Source organism: Callospermophilus lateralis, chromosome 10, assembly GCF_048772815.1.
Source record: "Callospermophilus lateralis isolate mCalLat2 chromosome 10, mCalLat2.hap1, whole genome shotgun sequence".
Classification (NCBI taxonomy): domain Eukaryota; kingdom Metazoa; phylum Chordata; class Mammalia; order Rodentia; family Sciuridae; genus Callospermophilus; species Callospermophilus lateralis.
This window is the reverse complement of record NC_135314.1, coordinates 37,752,456-37,778,726: the sequence shown is the minus strand read 5'-3', so window position 1 is coordinate 37,778,726 and position 26,271 is coordinate 37,752,456. Positions and strand designations below refer to the sequence as shown.

The following is a 26,271-nucleotide window of genomic DNA, read 5'->3' as shown; positions in this document are numbered from 1 at the left end:
AATCATAGAATTTGCAGGGAAATGGATGGCATTAGAGCAGATTATGCTAAGCGAAGCTAGCCAATCCTTAAAAAACAAATGCCGAATGTCTTCTTTGATATAAAGAGAGCAACTAAGAACAGAACAGGGAGGAAGAGCATGAGGAAAAGATTAACATTAAACAAAGACGAGTGGGGGGAGAGAAAGGGAGAGAGAAGGGAAAGCATACGGAAGTGGTAGGAGACCCTCAATGCTACACAAAATTACATAGAAGGGGTTGTGAGGGGAAAGTGGGGGGAAACAAGGGAGAGAATTGAACAACAGCAGATGAGGTAGAGAGGGAAGACGGGAGGGGAGGGGGGATAGTAGGGGATAGGAAAGGTAGCAGAATACAACAGTCACTAATATGCCATTATGTAAAAATGTGAGTGTGTAACCGATGTGATTCTGCAATTTGTATTTGGGGTAAAAATGGGAGTTCATAACCCAATTGAGTCAAATGTATGAAAGATGATATATCATGAGCTTTGTAATGTTTTGAACAACCAATAAAAAAAAAGAATTGTAATGCATTCTGTTGTCATTTATTTTTAAAAAATCAATTAAAAATTAAAATAAAATAAATAAATGAATTAATAAAATAAAGGTCCAACAACAACTAGAGAAAAAAAAAAAAAAAGTGGCACCTAGTGGGAAGTCTTAGCCACTAAGGGTGTGTCCTTGAATGGGATTATGGGACACTATTCTCTTACTTTTCCTTTATTTCCCGACCACCATGAAGTAAACAGCTTCTTCGTACGCCATGTATTCCTGCAATAATGTTACTGCCTTGTCACAGCCTCAAAGCAACAGGAACAACTGACCATGGACTGAAACCTCTAAAACTATGAGTCAAAGTAAACCTTCCCTCTTTTAAATTTGATTATTTTAGGTATTCTGTTTCAGGAATAGAAAACTAACACAATCACCTTCTAGATAACTTGCTATAGCTTCTATATCACCACTTACTGCTTCACCTTGCACTTCTGTTATAGGACTGCTTCTTTCCTGAAACCTCGTCAACCAACCTCTATTAGCCTCAATCTTTCTTTTGAAGCTTCCTTACTCAAGTTTGAATCTTAGTTCCAACAGTAGTCTTAGTCTTCCTTACTTAAGCCTTTCAGAGAACTGAACTGATGAGAGTCTTCCTCCAGATTCGCCTCTGGTGTCAGGGAATGTTGTAGCTGTTTTGATTTTCTATCCAGACCACTAAAAATTTCTCCTCATGAGCACCTGTGTATTAACTGCAACAGCACTTTTAATTTCCTTCAAGAACTTTTCCTTTGCATTTACAACTTGGTAAATCAGAACAAGAATCCTAGCTTTTAGCCTATCTCAGCTTCCTTTACTATTATTAATTGACATTATTATCCAAGTTTCCTTCAAAAAACTATTTAAGTTACTCTGAGATTTGTTCTTCTTCACTATACATGTCAGTTTTGTTGAAATATCACATCAATTTTGCTTCTTAAATTATGAAGATTTTTTAAAAAATATTTGGTTACTTTTCAAAAATTTCCAAAATACTATTATCACTAATATTTATATCAGCTTTTATTGTTATTTAATAATTTGTTCCTCTAACGTGTTTAACATAATGTTTAATGTTAGTAGTCTATACATTAATTAATTGTACTCTTGAGCTAAATCATAGCTTACCTAGAGTCATTTACTTTAATTAAGAATTATCCAAGATGAAATTACCTAAACAAAATGAACAAATGATTTGTAGTAGGAAAAATACTTATAAATGGTGTGCTTTTTGAACTAAAAAATAGATATCCCATACATAACCATAGTACCATTTACAACTTAATTTCCTGTCATCAATCAGTATATTCCTATTAGCTATGCAAGCTTAACTATGTTACTGAAATCCTTATTGAAAATACTAACTATAATCTGTCTTTTGTATGCTCAGAATTTAGGCCATACTTTTCCATATCTTATAAATATGGTATCAGACTTCCTTAAATTTATAGACAAACACAAAGTATTTGGTAATTATAACCAGAACTACTCTTTCTTTCTGGATTTCTACAGTCCATCAGTAATTTCCACATAAAAGTACAAGAATGTGGATTTGCACATTTACCTACCATAGGAAATTCAATTAAATCATAATACATAATTATTCAAATATAAGATATCAATTTTCCAATTTAAGTCAAAGAAAATTAGGTCTAAATAAGTCAATAATAGAATAAAATTTCACTATCCACGCTTTATAACACTCAATACTTAAGAATCTCTTCTATATGTATTAACTCTAAACCATTGCTATCTTACAGATATTTCTACTCAGTGCTACTTAACATGAACAAAGAACATTTACTTTGACATATTCAACCTTCCATCTTTAACATATTTTCACATGTTTACTGGGGAAGGAAAACATTCTAGGTTCTATTAATGATTATACCCCTAAGAATAATTTAAAAACTAAATAAAATAGTGGCCTTTGCCTTGACTAAAAATTCAAATATATTCAATATACTCTTCTCACCGCATTTCTAGACTAGGGAAAATGGTCTATCTGTTCTTGGAGTTTATGTGGTGTGAAAATTCTCAAGCCAGGAATTTAGTTAATAACTGGTCCTGAGCTAGTAATATCCCCCCAGAACCCAGTTTAAAATAAAAAAGCAAACCCTTTCTGTAGAGCTCTTGTTCAATCCAGGCTTCAATTACTAACATATTCACTAAAAAAGTACACATTCACCTTGTCAATAAAAACAGCAACAACAAACCCCACAAAATATAAGGAAACACAGCACCGTTAGCAAGTGTCAATAGAGAAAAGTTAATTTACAAGGACTTAATTTATTAAAATCAGAGAATATAAAATTTGAGTATCACAAAGTTTAAGAAATAAAAGCCAGGCATAGTGGACCACAACTGTAATCCCACGTAATCAATCCCAGCAACTTGGTACACTGAGCCCAGAGGATGGCAAGTTCAAGGCTAGCCTCAGCAAATTAGAAAGGCCCTAGCAACTTAGTGAGACCCTGTCTCAAAATTAAAAACTAAAAGGACTGGGGATGTAACTCAGTGGTGAAGCAGCCCTGGGTTCAATCCCCCATTACAAAAACAAAAAAAGAAACAAACAAAAAACCTGTGGTGAGATCAGAGGCAAACAAAGCCCATTTTCTGAGTGAAATTTAGATGTATAATCCTATACCATAGATTATAAATGGCATAATTTATACCAGTGGAATAAACACTGGGAATACTTAGCAAAATTACAACCTGCTCATCCTTTTGCCCAGATTCTCACCAATCTAATGACAGAAAAAGCAAAAGGATATATGCAAAAAGATATTAATCACAGCACTATTTACAGTAAGAGAAGGATGGAAAATACCCAAATACTTCAGTAAAGGATAAGCTGAATACAGTATGATACATCTACACAAAATGGTATGAACTATAAAAATGAATTTTGAATAGTCTGTGTTGTTATAATATCCAACATATAAGTGTAAAAGAGCAGGAGAAAGTATATGCATGTGTTTATCCAAAAGGACACAGAAATAGTTTTATAAATTTTAAGTTGGATCTTATTTTTCCATCTAACTAATTTGTCTTTTTAATAGGACTTTATATCATTTATATTTTATGTAATTTGTGATATGTTTAAATTTAAAACTTAATGTTCTGTCTTATCTGTTCATATGAATCTACAGACATATTCATTTTTACTTTTTCTTTCACCTTCTTTTACACTTGGTAATTTTATTCCATTTTTTCCTCCTTTTTGGCTTAATGTATCCACTAGCCCAGGTTAATGTAACATAGGTTTTACAAATATGTATCTTTTAAAATCCCAGCCTGCCCACAAATAATACCATGCTATTTTAGGTACAATAATCCATGTGCTACTTTTATCATTTAAGTATGCTATAAATTAACAAACCTTCACTACAATTTTGCTTTATTTCCAGCATTTATAAACATGTTCTAGGGCTAGAGTTGTGGCTCAGCGATAGAGCTCTTGCCTAGCATGTGCGAGACGGTGGGTTTGATCCTCAGCACCACATGAAAATAAATAAATCAAATAAAAGGTGTCCAACTACAACTAAAAAATAAATATTAAAGAAAAAGAAAACATATTCTGTAGGCTGACCTTAAGTTTTGTAAAATTTGCAAAGTGCATACCTGTGTAATCCCAGCCACTTGGAAAAGCTAAGGCAGGAGGATCACAAGTTAAAGGCCATCTTAGCAACTTAGCAAGACTCTGTCTCAAAATAAAAAAGAGCTTGGGATGAAGTTCAGCAGTATAGTGCCCCTGGGTTCAATCCCTAGTATCCTCAAAAGAAGGAATTTTTATAAAACTTATATAGGAATGTAGCCACACCCATTCATTTATATACTTTTTGTGAATACTTTTGTGCAAAACAGAGTTTAAAACAGAGATCTTATGGGTCATGAGTCTAATATTTGTTTTCCTAAAAGATTTTTTTCCTTCATCATTCCTCTTTGGAAAGTTGTTACTTCATTGTATTCTGACTTGTATAGTTTCTAAAGAAATATCTGCAATACTTCTTTAGTTTGAATATGATGGCTCTAGATTTTTAGTGCTAAGTCCTTAAGTGTATGATATGGGGGAGGGTTTTTTAAATGATCCTGCGTGGTGTTCTCGGAATTCCTGGATCTGTGAATTGATTTCTCTCCTTATTTTAGAAAATTCACAGACATTATTTTGTTAGTCTTGCTTCTGCCTCATTTTCTCTTTTCCTTATGGGATTCTTTAGTAGACATAGTTAACAGTTTTGTATTTTCCCAAAGTTCCTAGTAGCTATGTTCTGGTTTCTTTTCTCTTTGTCTTTTAGTTTGGATAATTAATCCACATTCAAGATTCATTTTTTCCTCCACTGTATCATATCTACTAATGAACCAGGAGGTTCATCTATTGCTGGTTTGGTTTTTTTCCAGCATTTCCATTTAAATCTTTCCTAAATGCTTAAATCCCCAATCTGTTCAAGCACACTGACCATCATTTCCACCAGAGTCCTTACAGCTGAATCTGGTTCTATTATTTGCTTTGTCTCTTGATAGTTGGATAAGATGGTAGAGAATGAGATACATACTATTTGTGCTTAGAAACAGGAGTATCTTTTCTTCTCCTGTGCCTTTTATTGTGAAACATTTGAGTTAAACTAGTCATGAGTTTAACTGGCTTCACATTGCTGTTTTATTGTCTTTAGAGTGGAGATTAGGTTACCAGCTAATATTTTTTTAGGCTCATCCCACAGGCCACAGTTTGTCAACCCCTAAGGTAAAGATGAATGATATTAAGTAAAGAAAAGGAATGTATAAAAGATCTCAAACTTTTATACATAAGAAATACAATGTCTAAGATACAAAGTATATTACAAGGGACTAATAGCAGATTAAAAACAGAAGATACTATTCATGAAAGCAAGACAGAGAAATAGAAACTTTTAAATAAAACACAAAAAAGAAAAATAAAACTAAAAAAAAAAAAAGCCATCAATAAGCTATAGGAAAAGTGCCAGTTCCCTTCAAATGGTATTTCTGAAGAAAGTATAGTAGTGGTTTCTAAAAAATGGATTTTGAAGAAATTTTGAAGTTGAAAAATACTATAACCTCACAGAACAAAGAAGCTTAAGATCAGGAAAAAATAAGGAAAAACACGTTAGAGATTCCTTAAAATTCCTTAAAAAGACACGTTAGAGACTCCTTAAAATCAGCAATAAACTTCAAACACCAACGAGAACATGAAAATGCCTGCTACATGATGGTAAAAAATATTTATATTATCACAGACATGATAAAAAATATATAATAGAAGACAGCACATAAAAAGATGCTTAGCATGAATAGCACTTAGGTAATACAAACTGAAACCAAAAGAAAAAGATAAATAATAAGTGTTAGAGTAGGTGTGAAGAAACTAGACCTTCCATAAGTATTCGGTTAGAATTTTAAACAGTACAGTCACTTTGAATAGAGTTTAGCAATTTTATAAATGTTAAACATAAACTTACACATCTAACAATTCCATTTCTAGCTATCTAAGAGAAATTATCTGTTGACACAAGATATATATATAAATGCTTATAACCAAAAATATCCAAATAGCCATCAATTGGTTAATGCATAAACAATAGATACCTATTCAAAAGAATATTACTTAGGACAAATAGGAATGAACTATTGATATATATTACAACATGGGTAAGCCTCAAAGAACTTTCTGTGGCAGAAAATCTAGCTCAAGGGTAGAACAATTGCCAAGAATGTGAAAGCCTTGGGTCCCATCCCAGCATCACACATGTTAATCTAAGTGAAAGCAGTCATATTAGACACCTTTACAAAACTCTCCCAAATATTTTCACTTGTACATAAAAGCACATTATATGAAATGAAGAGAAACAGCAACTCTAGAAAAAGAAAATAACTGTGATTTCCTTGAGCTGGATAGGCACTGGTGACTGCAGATGAACATGAGGGAGCTTTGGAAGTTCATAAAAATGTGGTAAAACTAGATTGTGTTGATGGCTGCACAACTCTATAGATTTACTACTATATCATAAAATTATATACTTACAATGGAAAAAATTAAGTATATGAAAATTACATTACTTAGTAAAATTAGGAATAAAGTGATAACTAGTAAGAGGTAAGGAGTAGGGAGGCGTAATCAAAACAAGATTGGAAGTATACTGCTAATTGCTGAAGCTGGGTGAAAGGAAAGGGTGGTTCTTTATATTGTTCCTTCTACTTTGGCGTATGTTTGAAAATAATCATAATAAAGTTTTGTTTTAAGACACTATATTGACAAAGGTGTGAGGAAATGGGTGATCTCTTAAATTGCTGGCAACAATATAAATTAGAAATTTACTCAACCTTTACAGAGGAAACTTGGCAATATTTACAAAAATGACAAATCTCATCTCTGATCTCGCATTTCACTCCTAGGCTAGGCAAATGAATAATAATTCATTAACGGATAATTGATTATAGCAAAGGATTGGAACAAAACTAAATATCCATTAGTTAGGGACTAGACACTCTATAGCCAATTTAATGACTGATGAAGCTCTTTCTACACCTATAGGGAAGAATATCCAAGTCTTAAAAACAGGTTCAAAATAAAATGCATAGTATATCAATATCTGCCTAAAATGATGAAAAGAATATTATGAACACTTTTCTTCTGTAAGCATACAGTATCTCTGGAAGGAAATGAAAATAATTACATCAGTTTACTACTATAATGGAAACTCACATAAATGTAAATGGCAAGGATTATCACTGCATATTAAGCACTCTTCTTGAATTATATTATCTACACAAAATTTAAATAAAAAGTAACAGAAATAATATGTCAAGCCTATCAAACTAAATTTGAGACTCTGATTTACTTCTAGAGTAGTCAATCTGATCTCTGATATTTCTCATGCTTTAGTTAATTTTAGCTCTTCACTTGTATGCCCCTGGTTGTACTATTTGAGATTAAAGAGCTACATGGAGAATAAAAGTGTAAGAGCAGAATCGTTAATGAAAGGGGAAAAAAAAAAAGCAATAGAAAATCTTTAAAGCAGCCACCTCAAAATACCACATCATATACATGGAAACAGCCAAGAATGACAGCTGATAGTTCATCCAAAAAAAAAAAAAAAAATGCAAACTAAAAAGACAGTAAATGGACATCTTTAAAGTCCTGGAAGAAAAAGGAAAACAAAACAAAACTGTCAAACTAGAATGCAATAATCAGTGGAAATGTCTTTTTTTAAAAAAAGTTTTTGTCAGTTATACTGAAATCAATGTACTTTGATGATTGGTAAAGGAAGGTCATAGCAGAAAGTTGGAAATTAGGAGGAAGGGAGAAATGAGAGTCTTTCTTGTTTTTCCCTTATTCTTATTTCTCCCTTGCCCCTATGTTTCAGGATTCCCTTATATCTCTTCATAGATTATATCTCTTCATAGATTCCCTTTCACACATTGGTGCTGCTTCTCCTCCTCAACCATCTCCTGGTCTGTAGGGTCTCCTAACTTCTCTTTGTCCTCCTATTCAAGAGCTAAAGCAATTTGAATAGTTGCTAATATCTAGGTTCATCACCCTCTGTCTCTAGATCTTCTAATACCTTTAAAACTGGTTCTAAGAATTTAATTCCCTCTACTGAATCACCTTGCACTGGCATATCTTACATTTTCCTAACTAGGTATTTACTGAAATCTTAATTTTAAAAAAATGAAAAAGAAAACAAAAATGAACAAGGAGGAAGTAGTTTCTTTGCCCAATTCTGTAACTAAAATGAAAACCTTTTTCAAGATATCAAGGCTTAAGAAAACTGTAGCCTATAGACGTCAACCAGCACTTAAACATTAAAAGCATACATAAATTTGATGACTTGATCAAGATGGAATGCCTTGAAACATTTCTACATAAGCAATGATGAGCAAAATCTTATCACTTATTAATAATCACAAAAGCATTTTTTTTTCTTTTTTATTTGTCTTACTTCCTTCTACAGTGAAAGCTAATAGTATCTCATTCTAGTTCTAGAAACCAAAAAATATTAGTGGAAAAGAAGACTGTACTTTTTTAGTAATCTGAGTTAGCACAAGATTAAGGCATTCAAATATCAGAAAAATTCAAAAATAGATTCATACCCTTATAATTATATACATCATCTTCTAAAGAATAACTGTTCTTCCTAATAGCAATAGCTTTTAGCCTATTTTTTTGCTGTCATTATTTTGTATCTACACTAACCAACAGAATTGTCAAACTTTTCTTCTTTTAGTTATAGCAGAAAAACAATAAATATCATTTTTCCAAAACTGTACATTCCTCTAGATTTCGATGTACACATATCCTGTTCCTATCCATATTTAGTATATCTCATCACATGATCATTTTCCATCCCTGCCAACACAAATTTCCACTAGATTATCCCCATCTCTGTGCTCATAAAAATGACTACAGTCTCAACTACTTAGAAAAATTAACAGAAGAGGCAAATAAATAAATAAATAAATACAGAAATAAAGATGTTTGTTACAACTAGCACTAATTGAAATTTTGAGCTTCTAAACATGACCAATAAAAACAAATGTACATAGGTTTATCTAATATTAACTTAAGCTATAATACATCCTGAAAACAAAATATCAATGTAATAGTAAAGAACAAAACAATAAGATTTTGTAAAAAAAAAATAATAATTAAGGTCACCTAAATAAGTAGTCCTAAATAAAAGAAAAATATCTTTCTTCTCAGAGCAAACAAAAACAGGCTACATAATCTGTATTTCTCTCTCAAAAAAAAAAAAAAAAGACACCTGCCACAAATAATCAGTAAAGATAATGGATGCAAATTGAAAAAGGTGTTGAATTTGAATAGAAGTTGGTCAATATAATTAAAAAGAGTCAAGAAGCATTAAGAATATTCTATGTTGTGAAGAAGGGATATAGTGATTAGCACCTACCTCCCCCACCCAACTACACACCCCACACTCAAACAAACGTACCTATAAAACTAGTTCTACTCCCTTTAATTTCTAGGCTATTTCCTAAATTGGTTGAAGCCTAGATCTAAGTTGTATATGCAAATAAAACTTCATTGCAGTATAGCAGAAACTAAAGTTATGCAAAAATGCTAGGTTCGAAATATAGTATAATTAAGCAGTATAATCAGAAAAGATTAATGATCTACCATTACATGCATGGAGTAGCCCAAAAATGCTAAGAGATTAAATATACCTCCTTACTTCCGTGAAAGAGAAGGGTCTTTGGTCTTCTAAGCACATGATACATCAGGACATGAACTTTTTTGTCTTTGCCACTGCACATACAAATGCTACTAGCTGAACTAGTTTCCTCATTCAGTGATGCTTGTAGACTAATGGCTTTCAGGCAAATATCTACTGTTCCATCACTCATCTCTGCCTGGAATGTTGAAATCTGTGAACATTTACTTTCCTTTGGGCAAAAGAAAACTAGGAAAAGAGCATTAAAATTTGCTTTTATTTTATATAAAATGAGTAAGCTCTATGGTCTCTGCCTAAGGGTCCACAGGTTCAAAATGTTTGGCTTCGTTTTACCTGTGAAACTTACAGTATTCAATAAATCTAAAACAAAAGAAAGAAAAAAAAGAATTTAATTAACTCTGTTTTGCAAAAGTAGCCCAATTTCTCAAACCTCCGTTTCTTATCTATAAAGATGAATCTTCATTTCTTTAGAAAATACAGCTTACAAAGAACCAGAAAGTTAGACAATTACACTTAAAGAGAATTCTCTACATGACTATTCATTCCAAATCATTTGAAAACAACCACTCTGATAATAAATAAAAATATAATCCACTTTCTTCCCTGTAAAAAATACCTTAATAGAAGCTTTGTTTTTAAAGTCCTCTAGCCTACAGGAGGAAGATCTTCATATAAATGTAATTACAAACTGGGCAAAGGATTTTATGAAAGTGGGGCAAAATACAATAACTTCCATATTTTACATACAACAGGTATTTATATGTATAAAATAATTACATAAGACAGAAACTTAAGATATTATGTAATAAGTTAATTCCTTGGCACACTTATATACTTCTACTATAAAGTATATAAAAATTTTGAATATAATGATGCAAATTATACAAAAGAATTCTACAAACACATTCTAAATTAAATAAATTGTTAACATTTGACTTCCTGGTCCAGGTGCCTTGAATGCTGAATGTGATTCTTCAGCTCCTTCATCTAAGTTATTCCTATCATTCCTTCAGAGCTCAGCAAGTGTTCGTTCACCCAGAAAATTTTCCCTGACATCCCAGACCAGATCAAGTTCTTTGTTTTGTTCTCTGATTACTGAAAGCATATCAAAATTGCAATTATATAACACAACTGCTGATTTACTATTCTGTAGCTATTTAAAGTCTTTCAGGAAAAAGACCTATCTATCTTATTTCCTATTTTATCACTTGAACCAACCACAGAGTTTTAGAGAAAATAAATGAATGGGTAATTATGAAATAATTGTTAAATAAATCTTTGAGCAGAAAATTCATCTAGGTAAAATCTGCCATTACAAACTTACTACTCTTTTAATACAACCAGCATTTAGCTAATTCTCCATCTTTCTTCTGACATAGAAAATATAGTTCACTAGAAAACTGGAAGTAAAAGTAAATCCTAAGAATGCAGAACATTTTCCTTTTAAGAAACATTATTAGTGCTAGGTGTGGTGGCACATGCCTGTAATCCCAGTGGCTCTTGGGAAGCTGAGACAGGAGAATTATGAGTTCAAAACCAGCCTCAGCAATTTAGCAAGGCCCTAAGCAATTCAGTGAAACCCTGTCATGTGACTCAGAAGTTAAGCACCCCTGGGTTCAATCCTCAGTACCAAATAAAATAAAATTACTACTTAGTAATCCAAATTACTAATTTCTTTCACCAAGCATTCTCCATCTTAAGTAAAATTTAATTCTGCTTAATATTACTTATTACATGAGCAGTAGTAAATAATCTAGCAATAAAACAGAAGTCAGTACATGATATTTTAAATAAAAGTGAACTTTTGAAAGGTCTAAAAGCATTTTTACATTACAACACTATAACAAAGATAAGGGGGGAATCCTAATGGGCACTGAAAAGAATAATAATAATTGCTTAAAAATAATTTATTTCTTTTATTCTTATTTTCCTCAAAAATCAGTAGAGAATAAATGGAACTATTTTAGTAGCCTGTATAAGAACATGTAAAAATGTTCTTTGAACATCTATTTTTGTCTACCTAGCCAGCCTTCTTTTACACGGCCTCCCATATTTCTTGAGGATACTGCTTATTTCTCTAACATCTCTGTGGTTCGGGGCTACCAATGTAGTATCCTTGTTTTCCCCAACCATGGGGTGGACTTGTCATTAGAACAAGCCAAAAATTTTACCGCTTCTTAACTGAGTGATTAATCCAAGTGGTGGACACATAATACAGGTTGGGCCAGGTATTTTCCCAAGATATTTGATTGGAAGTAGTGGGGTAAAGGAATTTCTTCTCCCTTGTTTAATAAACTAAGCTTAATCTTCTTTTGTTGTTGTTTGTTTGTTATATCAGAGCACTTAAACCACTAAGCCATATCCTTACCACTTTTTGTTTATTTTGAGACAGGGTCTTGCTAAGTTGCTTAGGGCCTCTCTAAGTTACTAAGGCTGACTTCAAATTTGTGATCCTCCTGCCACAGCCTCCTATACCACTGGGGATTACAGGCGTGTACTACCATGCCTAGCAAAGTTCAACCTAGAAGTGTCAGCAGCTCTGAAAAAATTAAGCCAAAAGAGCAAAGATGAAAAAGGAAAAAAGAGTTCTAAATGATATTTTATTTCCTAAACTCATAAGATCCTGAAATGAGTTCTAGTTCTTACTTTTCCATGGTTTAGTAATCTAATAAATCATTTTTTTTTTTATTTGCTTAGTTAGTTTGAGTAAGGTTTTTCAGTTACAATCACAAAGTCCTAACATAGTCCCATATTCCTTTAGGCATCACAAAATGAATACAAAGAAAAAAATTTTTAAGTGATTTTTTTTAAAAAATACTGTCTCAATTTTACAAATGTAAGCAATGTTATACTCTAAATTCTTCTCTTTTACAATTTTAAATACATACAGATCAATTAAACATGTACTGTTAAATTTTGTTTGTTTTATATTCTTGATTATTATTTCTTTATATCTTTATTTCTTCCAACTTTAAATGTTAACCATATTTTCTTAATTTCAGTCTCATTTTTGCTATCTCATTATTCCTTTCACATAGCACAATGTTGTTTTAATGTTTTTATATATATACATATATATGTATCTTCTCAAATCTCTTAAAATGCTAATTATAGATCTTATATTTCATTTTAATATTTTAGTTTTTGAAGCATTAACACTATTCTTCCAAACTCTTTTTGGTTTGCCTTCGTCGTCTTTTTTTTCATGTTATTCTTCAAATGTCTGATGATTCCTGAATATCATTAATATTTAAAAATAGGGCCATAAGCAAGTAATTAGAAGCCTTGTGAGCTAGTCTAGGTTCCTTGACTAATAATTTTTTTCTTTGGGGTTTTAAGTAATTAGTTATTTCAATGAAGTATACTTAAATGCCAGAATGTACAGGTCTATGCTCCAGTATCATTTACTTTCTTTAGGAGAAAAGAAAAGTAATAAATACAGTTCCCTACCCTGGCCCTAAAGCCTAGTGACTAAGCTAAATGAAAAACCTGCAATTCCTTTATCTGCATACTCCTAAAATATCTCATTCTCCATAAAATTTTATACCCACCATGTTCCAATTCCACCCCTGTTGGTGGAAGGAGGAAAGACAGAAAGGCTTCCTACTTACAAAACAGGGAAATCTTATTTTAACTGATACACATAGTTTTAAAAAAAAAATGTTTTACAAATAACCAATATGTACATACAAAAAAATAAATAAAAATTAATACTAATCCTATAAGACATTCCCTGATATTTTCTATTGCCTAAGTAATGGTGATAAATACTTTCACTATTATTGTGTGAGTAAAACTTAAAGCTAAATAAATATAAACAAATAAAAGTTGTAACTTGTTTCCGTGGTTTCAATTCTCTTTCCTCTATCTGCTTTCTGTGGTTATCTTTCATTTGATAATGACCCTTCTCTTACTCTTTCTCTTTTACTTCTTTACGATAATTTTAATGGACATCTGGGAGGACAAAGACAAGAAATCAAGTGCCCAGTTTGTAATCTTCAATTCACTATTCCCACAGACATTTTTAAAAAAACATTTTCCTAACCTCTTTCCGGCATATCTTAAGGTCCCTCTGCTAATTACCATGGCCCCAATTGCTGGGACTTACTATTTGATTGCAAAGGCAATCTGGGGAATTAAAAAGCAAATCTGAGTGCTTATAGTGATCAGAAGAATCTATGTGTCAGTATTCCATTTAACTCTAACACTAAAGTAAATTTTTGTTTAAATATTCAAAATTAAACCTAAATACTTCAGTGAAGAAATGAAAAAAAATTTAGGGCGCACTTAAGGAAAATTTTCTTCAGAAGAAGAAATAATCAAAATCAATCTCTCAAATACATCAATAAAAATAATGTACTTATATGAAATAAAAGAGTACTTACACAGCAAGACTACTCAAAACATATTGTACGTGCTCACATTCATCTGGGAATGATGCACTGGCGGACGTAAAACAACAAAGTGCTGTCTGAAGAACCTGAAGTTGTGGCAATGGGACCTGCCATCTTCCAGCATAATCTTCAACCACCTGAAAGGGAAGCAATCCAAAAAGTACGTTACTGTAGAAAATGTTCTCAACTTTTCAAGTTTAAAGATGTGAAGAAAATTTACTGGATAAAGTAAAACTTTAGTTCAGCATGAACACAGATGACCTGAAGGATGGGGGAAAGTCCTGTACTACTTATTTTCATGGCATACATCTGAAAATAAAATCAATTACTAACTTTAAAAACGTGTAAACAAAACAGCATATAAACGACTACTATTCAACTGTTAAACTTTACCAAATTTCTAAAAAATGCTCTTCATGTCCTATATCCAGCTATTTAATAACATCCAGCTATTTAATAATTGGTTAAACACCAATTATTAAATATTAAAATAGCTACAATATAGTAATAAAGAAAATGAGGAGTTTGTGTTATTACCATCATTATTATTTATAAGGCTCTAAGCATTCTGTCAACAAATGAATGTTATACATTGGTTGTGAATATTTAACGGATATCCTATTATTAGGAAGAGTCCAGAATACAGTCATTTGTTTTTTTCTTTTGCATTTTAATTTTCCTTTATAATATTTATAATTTACTGTGGATGACTAATACTTACTAATATTCTTTCTGTTGCCATCAACACTGAAAGCTGCTTTGTGTCTGGGTCTTCCCAAACCATGAAAGTAAATAATTCTTTAAGTTCAACTGAATTTGGAGGTACTGAAATTCTGATTTATTTTCCATTTATCTTATACAGAAACCTGATCTGTATGAGGTATCAGGGAAATGAAAATCAATTTTTAGAATCACAATACATATAAATCATCTAACCAAGCTCTCCAGGCAAGATGGCTTTTATGTATTTACTCATTTATTCTAATTAGGTATATATGACAGAAGAATGCATTTTGATACAATGCACACAATTGTAGAACAACTTTTCATTTCTATGATTGTACAGAATGTAGCATCCACCATATGTGCAGTCATACATGTACCTATGGTAATGATATCCATCTCACTCCACCATCTTTCCTATCCCCAGGCCCCCTCCCACTCCTCCCTTCCCTTTGCCAAAGTTTCTCCATTTTTTCCATGCCCCTCCCCTGATATGGATGAGCATCCACTTAACAGAGAGAATATTTGGCCTTTGTGTTTTGGGGAGATTGGCTTACTTTGCTTAGCATGATATTCTCCAACTCCATCCATTTACCTGCAAATGCCATTATTTTATTTTCTTTTAATGTTGTGTAATATTCCATTGTGCATATATACCACAGTTTCTTTATCCATTCATCTACTGAAGGGCTTCTAGGTTGGTTCCACAGTTTAGCTATTGTGAATTGAGCTGCTACAAATATTGATGTGGCTGCATTACTATAGTATGTTGATTTTAAGTGTTTTGGGTATAGACCGAGGAGTGAGATAGTTGAGTCAAATGGTGGTTCCATTCCAAGTTTTCTAAGGAATTTCCATACTGTTTTCCAGATTGGTTGAACCGATTTGCAATCCCATTTGCAATGTATGAGAGTGTGCCTTTTCCCCCCCGACATCCATGCCAACATTTACTATTGTTTGTATTCTTGATAACTGCCATTCTGACTGGAGTGAGATGAAATCTTAGAGTAGGGTGATTTGCATTTCTCTAATTACTAGGGAAGTTAGACATTTTTTTCATATATTTATTGATCAATTGTATATCTTCTGAGAAGTGTCTGTTCAGCTCCTTAGCCCATTTATTGATTGGGTCGTTTTTTGTTTTTTGTTTTTTTTTGATGTCAAGTTTTTTTTGAGTTCTTTATATATCCTAGAGATTAGTGCTCTGACATGCGTGTGGCAAAAATTTGCTCCCAAAATGTAGGCTCTCTCATCACTTTATTGTTTCTTTTGCTGAGAAGAAGTTTTTTAGTTTTAATTCATCCAATTTGTTGATTCCTGATTTTATTTCTTGTGCTTTAGGAGTCTTGTTAAGGAAGTTGGGGCCTAATCTGATGTGATAAAGATGTGGGCCTACTTTTTCCTCTATTAGGCGCAGCATCTTTGTTCTAATTCCTAGGTCCTTGATCCACTTTGAGTTGAGTTTTGTGCATGGTGAGAGATAGGGGTTTAGTTTCATTTTGATGCATATGGTTTTCCAGTTTTCCCAGCACCATTTGTTGAAGAGGCTATCTTTTCTCCATATGTTTTTGGCACCTTTGTCTATGAGATAAGTATATTTATGTGGGTTTATCTCTGTGTCTTCCATACCATTGGTCTATTTTGGTGCCAATACCATGCCATTTTTATTACTATAGCTTTACAGTATAGTTCAAGGTCTGGTATTGTGATGCCTCCAGTCTTGGCTCTGTCATTTAATTTCATGAAGTTCTTTTCAAAATTATTCATCTTTTCAAAGACACATGTAGGGAACAACCTTGAAAATAAGAGATGATGTTTCCCTCCAGAGCAGTAAGCCTCAAATGTCCAGAATAAAAAGTCAGATTCTTCTGCTGAGGCAAGGTCAGAAGACATGCTTACAGAAGATTATAAAAGATCAGGGTTCCTTAAGTTTGAGGTTCCTCAGATGAATGGAAACCTACTCAATTCATTATCCATCTGGGCCACTCACATCAACCACATGAGACTTAAAGGGCAAGAGCAACCATCATAAACATGAAGATCAAGCTGTTTGCTGGGCCATGATTAATAAGAGTCCTTTTTTTCTGAGCAAATGTTTTAAGTCTTCTGCCAGATTTCATGAAATTGTGGAAGGCTTACCTGGATAAAATCTCAGAATCTTTATAATTTTCAACAATTCCAAATGGTAATACCTGGTAACCTGAACATTTTCTACAATTATCTGGGAACATATTCGGATAAAAAGTTATTATTTCTGAAAATTTGTATCTCTTCTAGATCTTGTAATTCTCACTAGCTAAGAAAAAATAAAAAGTACTCCTAGCTATGCTTGCCCCAAGTAGGATCTTTCCAAACCATTAAAGTCCAGTAAAGAATAAATGTCAGATAAACAATATGACCTTGTTTCCAAATTTTCTCTTCACTAGGATCTCTGGCTAACTTTATTTAGTCTCTTTCAGGCCACCATACCACTTTGGTGCCACATTAAAAAAAAAAAAAAATAGATTTTTGACAACCTCACAACTTTCTATCTCCAATCCCAAATAGTTTCCCCTAATTTATGTCCACTTACACCTTATCCATTTCCAATTTATGGACTTCATTTCTCCCTTAGAAGATTTCTATTTTCTCAGGTTATGTTTCTCATTATAGCTACCCTTATTTACCACTACCTTGCCTGATCTAGCTGAACCCAAACCTACCATTAAAAAAAAGTCCTGGTGAGCAACATCTCCAACAGGTTTGCTACAATACCCTTGAAGAGGCATTAAAAAAAAAAATTGAATGACATTTCAATGTATTTTTACACTAACGTCATGCAGTGCTAATTCACTGTAACACTCTCTTTGAAATATTTTCCTTACTGCTGGGAGCCATCAGCCAAGTAGGTATGACAATTTCCTTGCCAGCTACTCCCATGCTGTCTAGTGGAAGGACTCTTGAAAGGTGACCTTGCTCAAGGACCAGGGCGGATCCGTGTTTAGAGTGTCCCCGGTTTAGCATAATAGGAGATTAGGGTGTTCCCCCTTTAGAATAGGGCAGTTTAGCATAATAGGAGATTAGGGTGTTCCCCCTTTAGAATAGGGCATATCCTGCTGCTGAGTTCCTCTTGAGTTCTTAGGGTCAGACAGTATATTTGGGAGACAGAAGCCCAGGAGTAGTGGATTTGGGCAGAGAACATGGATTTCCCCAGAACGTGTTTGTAGACGGCCGGTGTGAGTTCGGGAATAAAGAATTGCTGTTTGAATCTACAAGCTGTGTGGAGACTCGTGATTTGTGCCCAGCCAGAGACTGCGGCACCTTACAATATATAAACAATTACACTGCCCTATTACTCGGAAACTTTTCTCCTACTTTGAGTGCTACCATAAACTGTCAGCAAATGGGAGCTAATACTATGACATCAGAATGTGAATGTGCTTTACCAGGCCACAGTGCAGAGAACAATATATCTTCCAATTTCTTTTTCATATTTTAATAACTAACAATCTTAACATAATGATAGATAAGAATAATGCTGAAGTTGCTACAAACAATAGGAATGATATTTACCTAGATCTTAAAAATCTATCCTTACTACAGTTCTCGATTCTTAAAGAAAATGGTGTTTAAAAGTAGAAAATCAAAGTCAGCAGTCCTTTAGGGATTGGAAGAAACCCTTTCCTCAGCCAGGAATGGTACTGCACACCTAAACACAGTGACATAGGATGGATATATAAGAGGATGGCAAGTTTGAGGCCAGCCTCAGCAATTTATCAAGACACTATTCTCAAAATTTAAAAAGGAGTATGGATGTAGCTCATTCATTCAAACCGCAGTCGTTCGCCCCCAACACACACACAAAAGAAACAAACATTTTTGTGGTATTTTTGGAGACCATATGAACACTTTTGAAAGAACTTACAGCTAAGGGTAGAAGCAAGCCATGATATAAGGGGCAATGAAGAGAAGGGCAAAGCTTCTTCCAAAAAAAGATGCTGGAATAGTCAAGTAGTTTGCAGTGCTTTCTCAGCATTCCCATTTACAGGCATATATACACCTCCCCCCAAAAAGTGATACAATGTGTACTATACAGTGTCACATCTTAATTTACCAGCATAAATTTAATGTAAGAATGAGCACAGACTCATTCTGTCAAAATAGTCAAAATACTGATTTAATGTAAACCTTTTAGAAAGTAAAAATTATATTACTAATTTAACATCACTAAAATATACCATATAGGGACTGGCGTTGTGGCTCAGTGGTGGAATGCTTGCCTGGCATGTGTGAGGCACTGGGTTCAATCCTCAGCACCACATAAAAACAAATAAATAAAATAAAGGCATCGTGTCCATCTACAACTAATATATTTTAAAAAGCAAGGCTATTTAAACTGTTATGGACTAAATTGTGTTCATCTAAAATCCCATATGATGAAGCCCTAATCTCCCATGTGACTGTATTTAGACATAGTTTTAGGAAGTAATTAAGGTTAAATGAGGTCATGTGGAAACTTATTATGATAGGATTAGTAGTCTTAGAAAAAAGAAATGGAAAAGAGATCTCTCTTCTACAAGCATGCACCAAGGAAAAGTCACATCACAGCCAGAAGGATACCATCAAGAAGACATTTCTCACAAGGACTTGACCATGCTGGTACCCTGATCTGGAACTTCTAGCCTTCAGAACTATTAAACAACAAATTTTTGTTGTTTAAGATACCCAGTTTAAGGCATTTTGTTTTGGCGTCCTAAGCTAATTCACGCATGTACAAAAATATGGAAATGTAATAGTTCAGAAACAACCAAAAAAACACTTAATGTGATCAACTGAAACATGGTTATCTATTTAAGTGGGCTCTCCTTTTTTTAATCTTATATAACAAGAAAGGACACCAAATATTAGTTTGTCATTGAGCAAACAATGATCCTGATATCTAAACTCAGGTAATGATTAATAGACTAGATCATTAACAATTTTATTTCTCTTAGTTCACAAAGCTGTCATCCTTCTTGAAATCTCCATTGTCATCAGCCTTCATTATTTTGAATAGTTCACAGTCAAGGTGTTCACTAATATTAATTTCACCACTTGTTTACAATTAAATCATTCAGAAGACATGTTGCAATTATCTTCCATTCTAAAAGCTTCAAAGAATGGCTCTAACACATATCTCTATTTGTTCAACACAGATCACTACCATCTATGCATTTACAACTGTAATTTTCTGAGTATAGGCTTTGGAATCATACAGACCTAGTTTGAGTTCCAGCTCTCTTTTATCGGCTGTGTAATTTAACAAATATAAAAACTCTTCATTAAAATGAATTGAATATTGCCTTAACCACAGGCCTACTAAAGAACTAAGATTTTAGTGACTATATTATAGCACAGTTATGACATGGTTAATTATTTGTTAAGTACAATAAACTTTAAACTTTTAGCAAGGAAACAGGTCATTCTCAAAATCTACTCAAAAACCACTGCTGAGTTTCAACTATTTAGTTCTATATTTATCTAACAAATGAAGCATATTCTAGATAAAGCAAAACAAATAAAATGTCTCATGCCTGAAATATACCTAAGTATTCATTGTTTTTATAATTTACAATGGTGAATGAAGATTTAAAAAGAAGAAAGAAAGAAAGAAAAAAATCTACAATCAAAAATAAATTGGGTGGCTCAGTGGTGGCTCAGGAGTAGAATGCTTGCCTAGAACATGCAAGGCCCTGGGTTTGAGCCTTAGCACCACATATAAATAAATAAAATAAAGGTACTGACAACTACAACTAAGAAAAAAAATTTTTTTTTTTTTTTTTTTTTGTCATTTTGGCTTGTTCTATCAGGATAACTCTGTAAACAAAAATCTAAAAAATTATATTTTAAAAACTATCAAAATGGTTTAGAAATACACTCTTTATAAAGTAAAAGTTGTTTAGATCTGTGGTAGCAAACAACCTAAAACCTAGTACTTTCCAATGCTTAATAAAGGACGTTCTTTTTTTTTTTTTAATAACTTTATATATTCATTTCTATGTGGTGCTGAGGATCGAACCCAGTGCCTTACACATGCCAGGCAAGCACTCCACCGCTGAGCCACAACCCCAGCCCTAAAGGAGCATTCTTTACTCTTTACTCCTTAAGTTTATATTTCTAAAACATGAAGGTCTTTAAAAGGTTCTATGCATGTGGTAAAACTAAACCTTTACTAACTGGAAGATGGAGTAAGTGTCCTTAAATCTTAATAATCCTTACAATCTTACTGTTAAAAAGTATATAGAAGATTTTCTAGTCCAATCTACCAATCAAAGCATGAAAACCCATTATTATATCACTCTTAGAGGGGTAAACAATATTAATACTGCTACTAATGGATAATTCATTTCTTCAAAAGACAAATGTACTCGATTTAACAGATCAGACTCATTTATTGGAAAATTCTTTATTATTAAGCAAAAGCTATGGACATCCTTTAGTTATAGTTTAAAGTTCTAAAATTATATAAACAAACAGAACACTGTGTCAAACATTATAAACCAGCCATCACTCACATTTTCACAGACTCTTCTCTAAATTAAACACATGCTTTCGACCATTTCAAATATTTCCCAATAGTCTCCAAAATCTTCACAGTTCTCACTAGTATATCCTGCTTATGCTCCAAATTGTCATCCATGTTCCTTTTAAATATAGTTCCCAGAATGGAACATAAGACTCTAGACAATTCAATCAGAATCAGTGGGCTTATTGCATCCCTGTTTTTGACCAAACGATTATATTTATACAGTTTGAGAATAGGTTTTACTGACTTTGAGTCAACAAAAATGCTATATATTTTCCATATAGATTACTATTAAATCAGTTCTTCTGTATCCCATAACTTTCATTTTTCCCTTTCCTGGTGTCTGGCCCAAACCTTCAGTCCTACCTACATATCTAGCTAATACATTAGCTTTTACTCCTAGTTTGTGTTGCCAGTCACACAAACTTTGAAAAGGAGATTTTTATTATCTTGTCACATCAAGGTTGTATATAAAAAAATAATTCACACATAATAGAGCCAAATTGAGATCCTTCAGTATATATTAAGGATAATTAACAAATATCTTTATAGCAAGAGTGGTCAATTACTAACACTAATCTACCTCCTCATATCTCCTTCTTTCCATAAGAATGTTCTGAAAAACTTTTGTAAAATAAAAAACTGATGAAATCTATATATCCCAACACTGTCACATCTCCTACATCTTTAACCAGTAATCCTATTTTTTTTTTTTTAAAGAGAGAGGAGAGAGAGAGAGAGAATTTTAATATTTATTTATTTATTTTAGTTTTCGGCGGACACAACATCTTTGTATGTGGTGCTGAGGATAGAACCTGGGCCGCAGCATGCCAGGCGAGCGCACTATCGCTTGGGCCACATCCCCAGCCCAGTAATCCTATTTTTTAAGAAGTAGAAATAAAAACTTTCAATGATCTGATTTAATGATCCTGAAATGATCAGTGATCAAAAAAAAAAAAAAAAAAAAAAACCCTTTTCTAAGTACTGACTTCCTTTTATTTAATAAACTTCAGTATTCTACTCCATGTTATACTACTTTTAATAGTCTTTGTCATTCCCAAACCACCTTTTAAAAAAGCAGAGTATTTACCCATATCTAGATTTATGACATCTCTTCAGTTTTCTGTTTCTTCAAGCACTACTATAATTTTATGCAAAATGTTCCTTATTCCCCACAGTATACTAAGTTGTCATTTACCTGAGAGATTTACACTTATTTTGAAACTCATACCAGATTTACTTACATATTTTGGTCTTTAATTCTTTTAGCCACGGTTAGTTCCTAACTTGAAAATCATTTACCTTGTGAGAAAACATAGTTTTAAAATGAAGTAGTTATATTTTTCTACCCAAAGCATTCATATTCATTGATTTAACAGAAGATAATGAACACACACAGGAAAGAATAAAATTCAATAAAGTCATACCAAAGGAACTCATTCCATCTAAGAGGAAAGAAAATATATATCAAAATCCTACTAAATTAGTTTAGCACAAAAATCAATCAAATATACATAAAAGTTTAAAACAAAGGGTATTATACTTGCTAATACAAGAATTCTAGATTTAGCATTACCATATTAAATACAAATTCACTTAATAAAATAATTCAGCCCATGAAGTAGTTTTTACTGTCACAATATCCACTAAAATTCAAACAAAATAAAGGGTTTCTGGTAAGTCATGGAAAAAAATACAGTACAGTTATATGCTACAAAGAATTACCTCCACATTAAAAATCAACCTTGGCTTTACAGCAGACTGCCATTAAACACACTGTAAATAAGACTTTGAACAAAGATATTTAGTATTAGTATTTAAAACTAATTGTGACTTCTGTTTTTCTAATATTCTGCTAAGCTGTAGTTTTGCCAGTCTGTACTTGAACAATATACAGCATTTTTCATTTATTTTTCATCTGTGTTATTTCAATAAAGAAAAGGTATCTCTATCCCAGAAGCAGTGTATTTTTATATTATTCTCACAATGGGAAGTTTTTGTATACTTCATGAATAAAATGAGGGACAATGATTTCCCATAAAACATTAAGTACATAACTTTTCCTTCTTATTGTGCTTATCAACTTCATCTATAAGCCAAGGCAAAGAATTAGAAAGCAGAATTCCCTTACTGGTAAGTGAAAGAGAGATGAGAAGGGACCGGTAAACCACAAAAACCCATTAAGTATTCTTCTCCTCTATCTCAATTCTTCTTTTTTTGTCCTCTTCCTAAATTCTGGATATTTAGGAAACTATTTCTCTTTTTTTCTCTACACTCTTACATTCATAAAATAAGAACTTAGTACTTTCTCAAAAGTTATCACTGTGAGAACAAATTTCATCCTCCCCTAAAATTCCCTTACTATCATCATATAAGTAAAACAAAGTCAACAATACTAGTGAAAACCCACTAGCTCCAGGACAAGGTTAATGTACAGGTTTTATTTGTCTTCTTCTTGAGTTTTCTGCATTCACTGCATGTAAGGCAGCTTAAGACCTACACATGGTAGCCTGGGAATCTGTTGGAAAATTTGACTTTCCTCTTATGAATACATCATTTTAAAGGCTTTAAATAAACTTTGACCCCTGTAAATTATGTGAATTCCCATTTGTTTTGAAAATAGAGGGGAGAGTATATAGTAGTTTATGTTTTCTTCATAAACATTATAACTGGTACCTGAATAAGGAAATAAGGAATACATACATAAGGAGAAAGGGATGATCAAATTAAAATGAGGGGTGAACAAACACTAAGTACCAGGTTTGCTCAGTCTCAAGATGAACTAAATCTGTTTAAAAAATAAAAGATATACTTACATTAAAATAACAGAAGAAATAAAGAAAAATAAGATTAAGGTGGGGAAAGTAGGAATTTCTTTAGGAATATGAGTTCGCTCAAAAGCTACATTAGAAAGATACCAAAAGAGAAAAATAAGTTGTATACCAAACTAACTGGTCTTAAAAATGGAACAGGGAGAAAAAGAAACATTATAGTTGTTACTTATAAGAAAGGAAGAATAATTGGTTCCGATGGTACCTAACTGAGAGACAGAAGTTAATTGTAGGATGGAAATATCAAGATTGAACCAGACCAGAAATCTAAGTGTGGTAAATGCTCTTTTAAAGACAGATGGAAAAAATGATAATAAGAGAAAGCAAAAAAACCTGCACCTTGAAAACTGACACTACCATGCAAGGTAACATAAAATCTGTACAGCTTTGAGAAGTAAAAAAGAAGGGAGAGGGCTGGGGCTGTAGCTCAGTTGCAAAGAGCTTGCCTAGCATGTGTGAGGCATTGAATTCAATTAACAAATAAAATAAAGGCATTCTGTCCATCTACATCTACAAAAAAAAAAATTTAAAGGAAGGGAGATTATCTTAAAATACTGAACCATTTCAGGTACATTTCTTGTTAACAACTATTACAAATGGCAACATCATACAGCAAGGTACTATAAAGGAAAGTGCACCAGAAAGTTAGGTCTCAGGAGTGAACAGGAAAGGCAAATGTTAAAGAGAAACAAAGAAGTCAGTCCTCGGTTTAATGTTTGGGCTACCAAGATTTTCTAAAGTAAGGAAGGTGACAGTGGGCAAAAGTTTTTGATACTGAAAGCTTTTGGATGAATTGAGGACTCCTTGACTTTCATCTCTGTATTATGGAAGATACTATAAGAGACTGAAACAGCAAAAAGAAAAGAGAAAGGAAAAGAAAGAGGGCAGCCAGACTTAAAAAAGCTTAAAATGTACACAAAAATAAAAACCAGCTATGTTTATCTAAAATGACATGGCATATCCTACTACTGCTGAAAGCAATGTGATAAAAAGAAATGTTTACACTGCCAATAAAGTTTAACAAATTATGAAAGACCTAGAGCAATTAAAAGCAGAGTTTTTTTAAAAAGACTAAGAAAAAAAAAAAAAGACCAGCTATTATCTTCACTGGGCTCTAAAAAGCATAAACTTCAGAAACAATAACAGGTAATTGTTGATAGTTATTACATAAATAATCCAAGTATGAGACACAAAAAGAGCACTTTTATGATTTTGTTCAATTTCAGGGGGAATGGCAACAGCTCATATAACAGTACTAAATATGTCTTGGCACAAACAGATAAAGAAGCAAACAAGGACAGAACACTGGGGCAGGGTAGAATGCAGGACAATGCTGTGCGGAGCCTTACACATTACAAGGAAGTGATATATACTAATACATACACTACATACACTCCTATACACTCTACACTCTGGAGGCACAGTAGAAGCTGCTAAGAGCCATAGCCAAGTAAAAATGATGCAAGGCATTTTTGGTTGAAAGGTGATGCCAGCAAGCCATTGAGATGATATGATTATGTTAAGATCTGCATTCAAATGGATATTAGACCCCTGCTGTCCACCTTGGCCTGCTACAGGACTCCTGGAGAGTTCCCATTGGCTGGGGAAGTGCAGTAGGAGGGAATTCCTGAGGAGGGATTTCCTGTTGGTGTATGGGTCCCGGAGAACACAGCGTGTGTGGGTTGGCATATTTCCCAGGAGCATACAGGGCATTGGCGGGAGTTTCAAAAATAAAGTTTGTTCCTGTTTGAGTGGCTCGTGATGTTGTGCCCAGCCAGACTGCGGCAGAAGCTGTGCCATTATGCAGATTCCACACTTATTTCAGCGCTGGAGCACAAGGACAACACAAAAGAAGCAAAGCTTTTAAAATGAAGGAAATCAAAAGCAATACATATCAATTAAGACCTAGTACCATTCATGGAAATTTTCAAACTTTGCAAAACCACAAATTTAGATACAACTTTCAGGAACAAAGAAATGTTTGAATATAAGAGCTCTTGACTCTCCCAAAATATGATAAA

General features: G+C 33.0%; 1 protein-coding gene across 2 annotated transcripts in view; it reads right to left on the bottom strand.

Moving 5' to 3' along the window:
• The window catches only part of Znf654 (zinc finger protein 654), an 81,786-nt gene that overhangs the window by 41,800 nt on the left and 13,715 nt on the right, over nucleotides 1-26,271 (bottom strand). Inside the window, exon 2 of one of the 2 annotated variants that reach the window (XM_076868167.2) lies at nucleotides 14,144-14,289. In XM_076868167.2, coding sequence (XP_076724282.1) covers nucleotides 14,144-14,289 — 146 coding nt within the window. Of the gene's footprint in view, nucleotides 1-9,750; nucleotides 9,824-14,143; nucleotides 14,290-26,271 lie in introns of those variants that run through there. The other variant, XM_076868168.2, reaches the window with a different exon arrangement.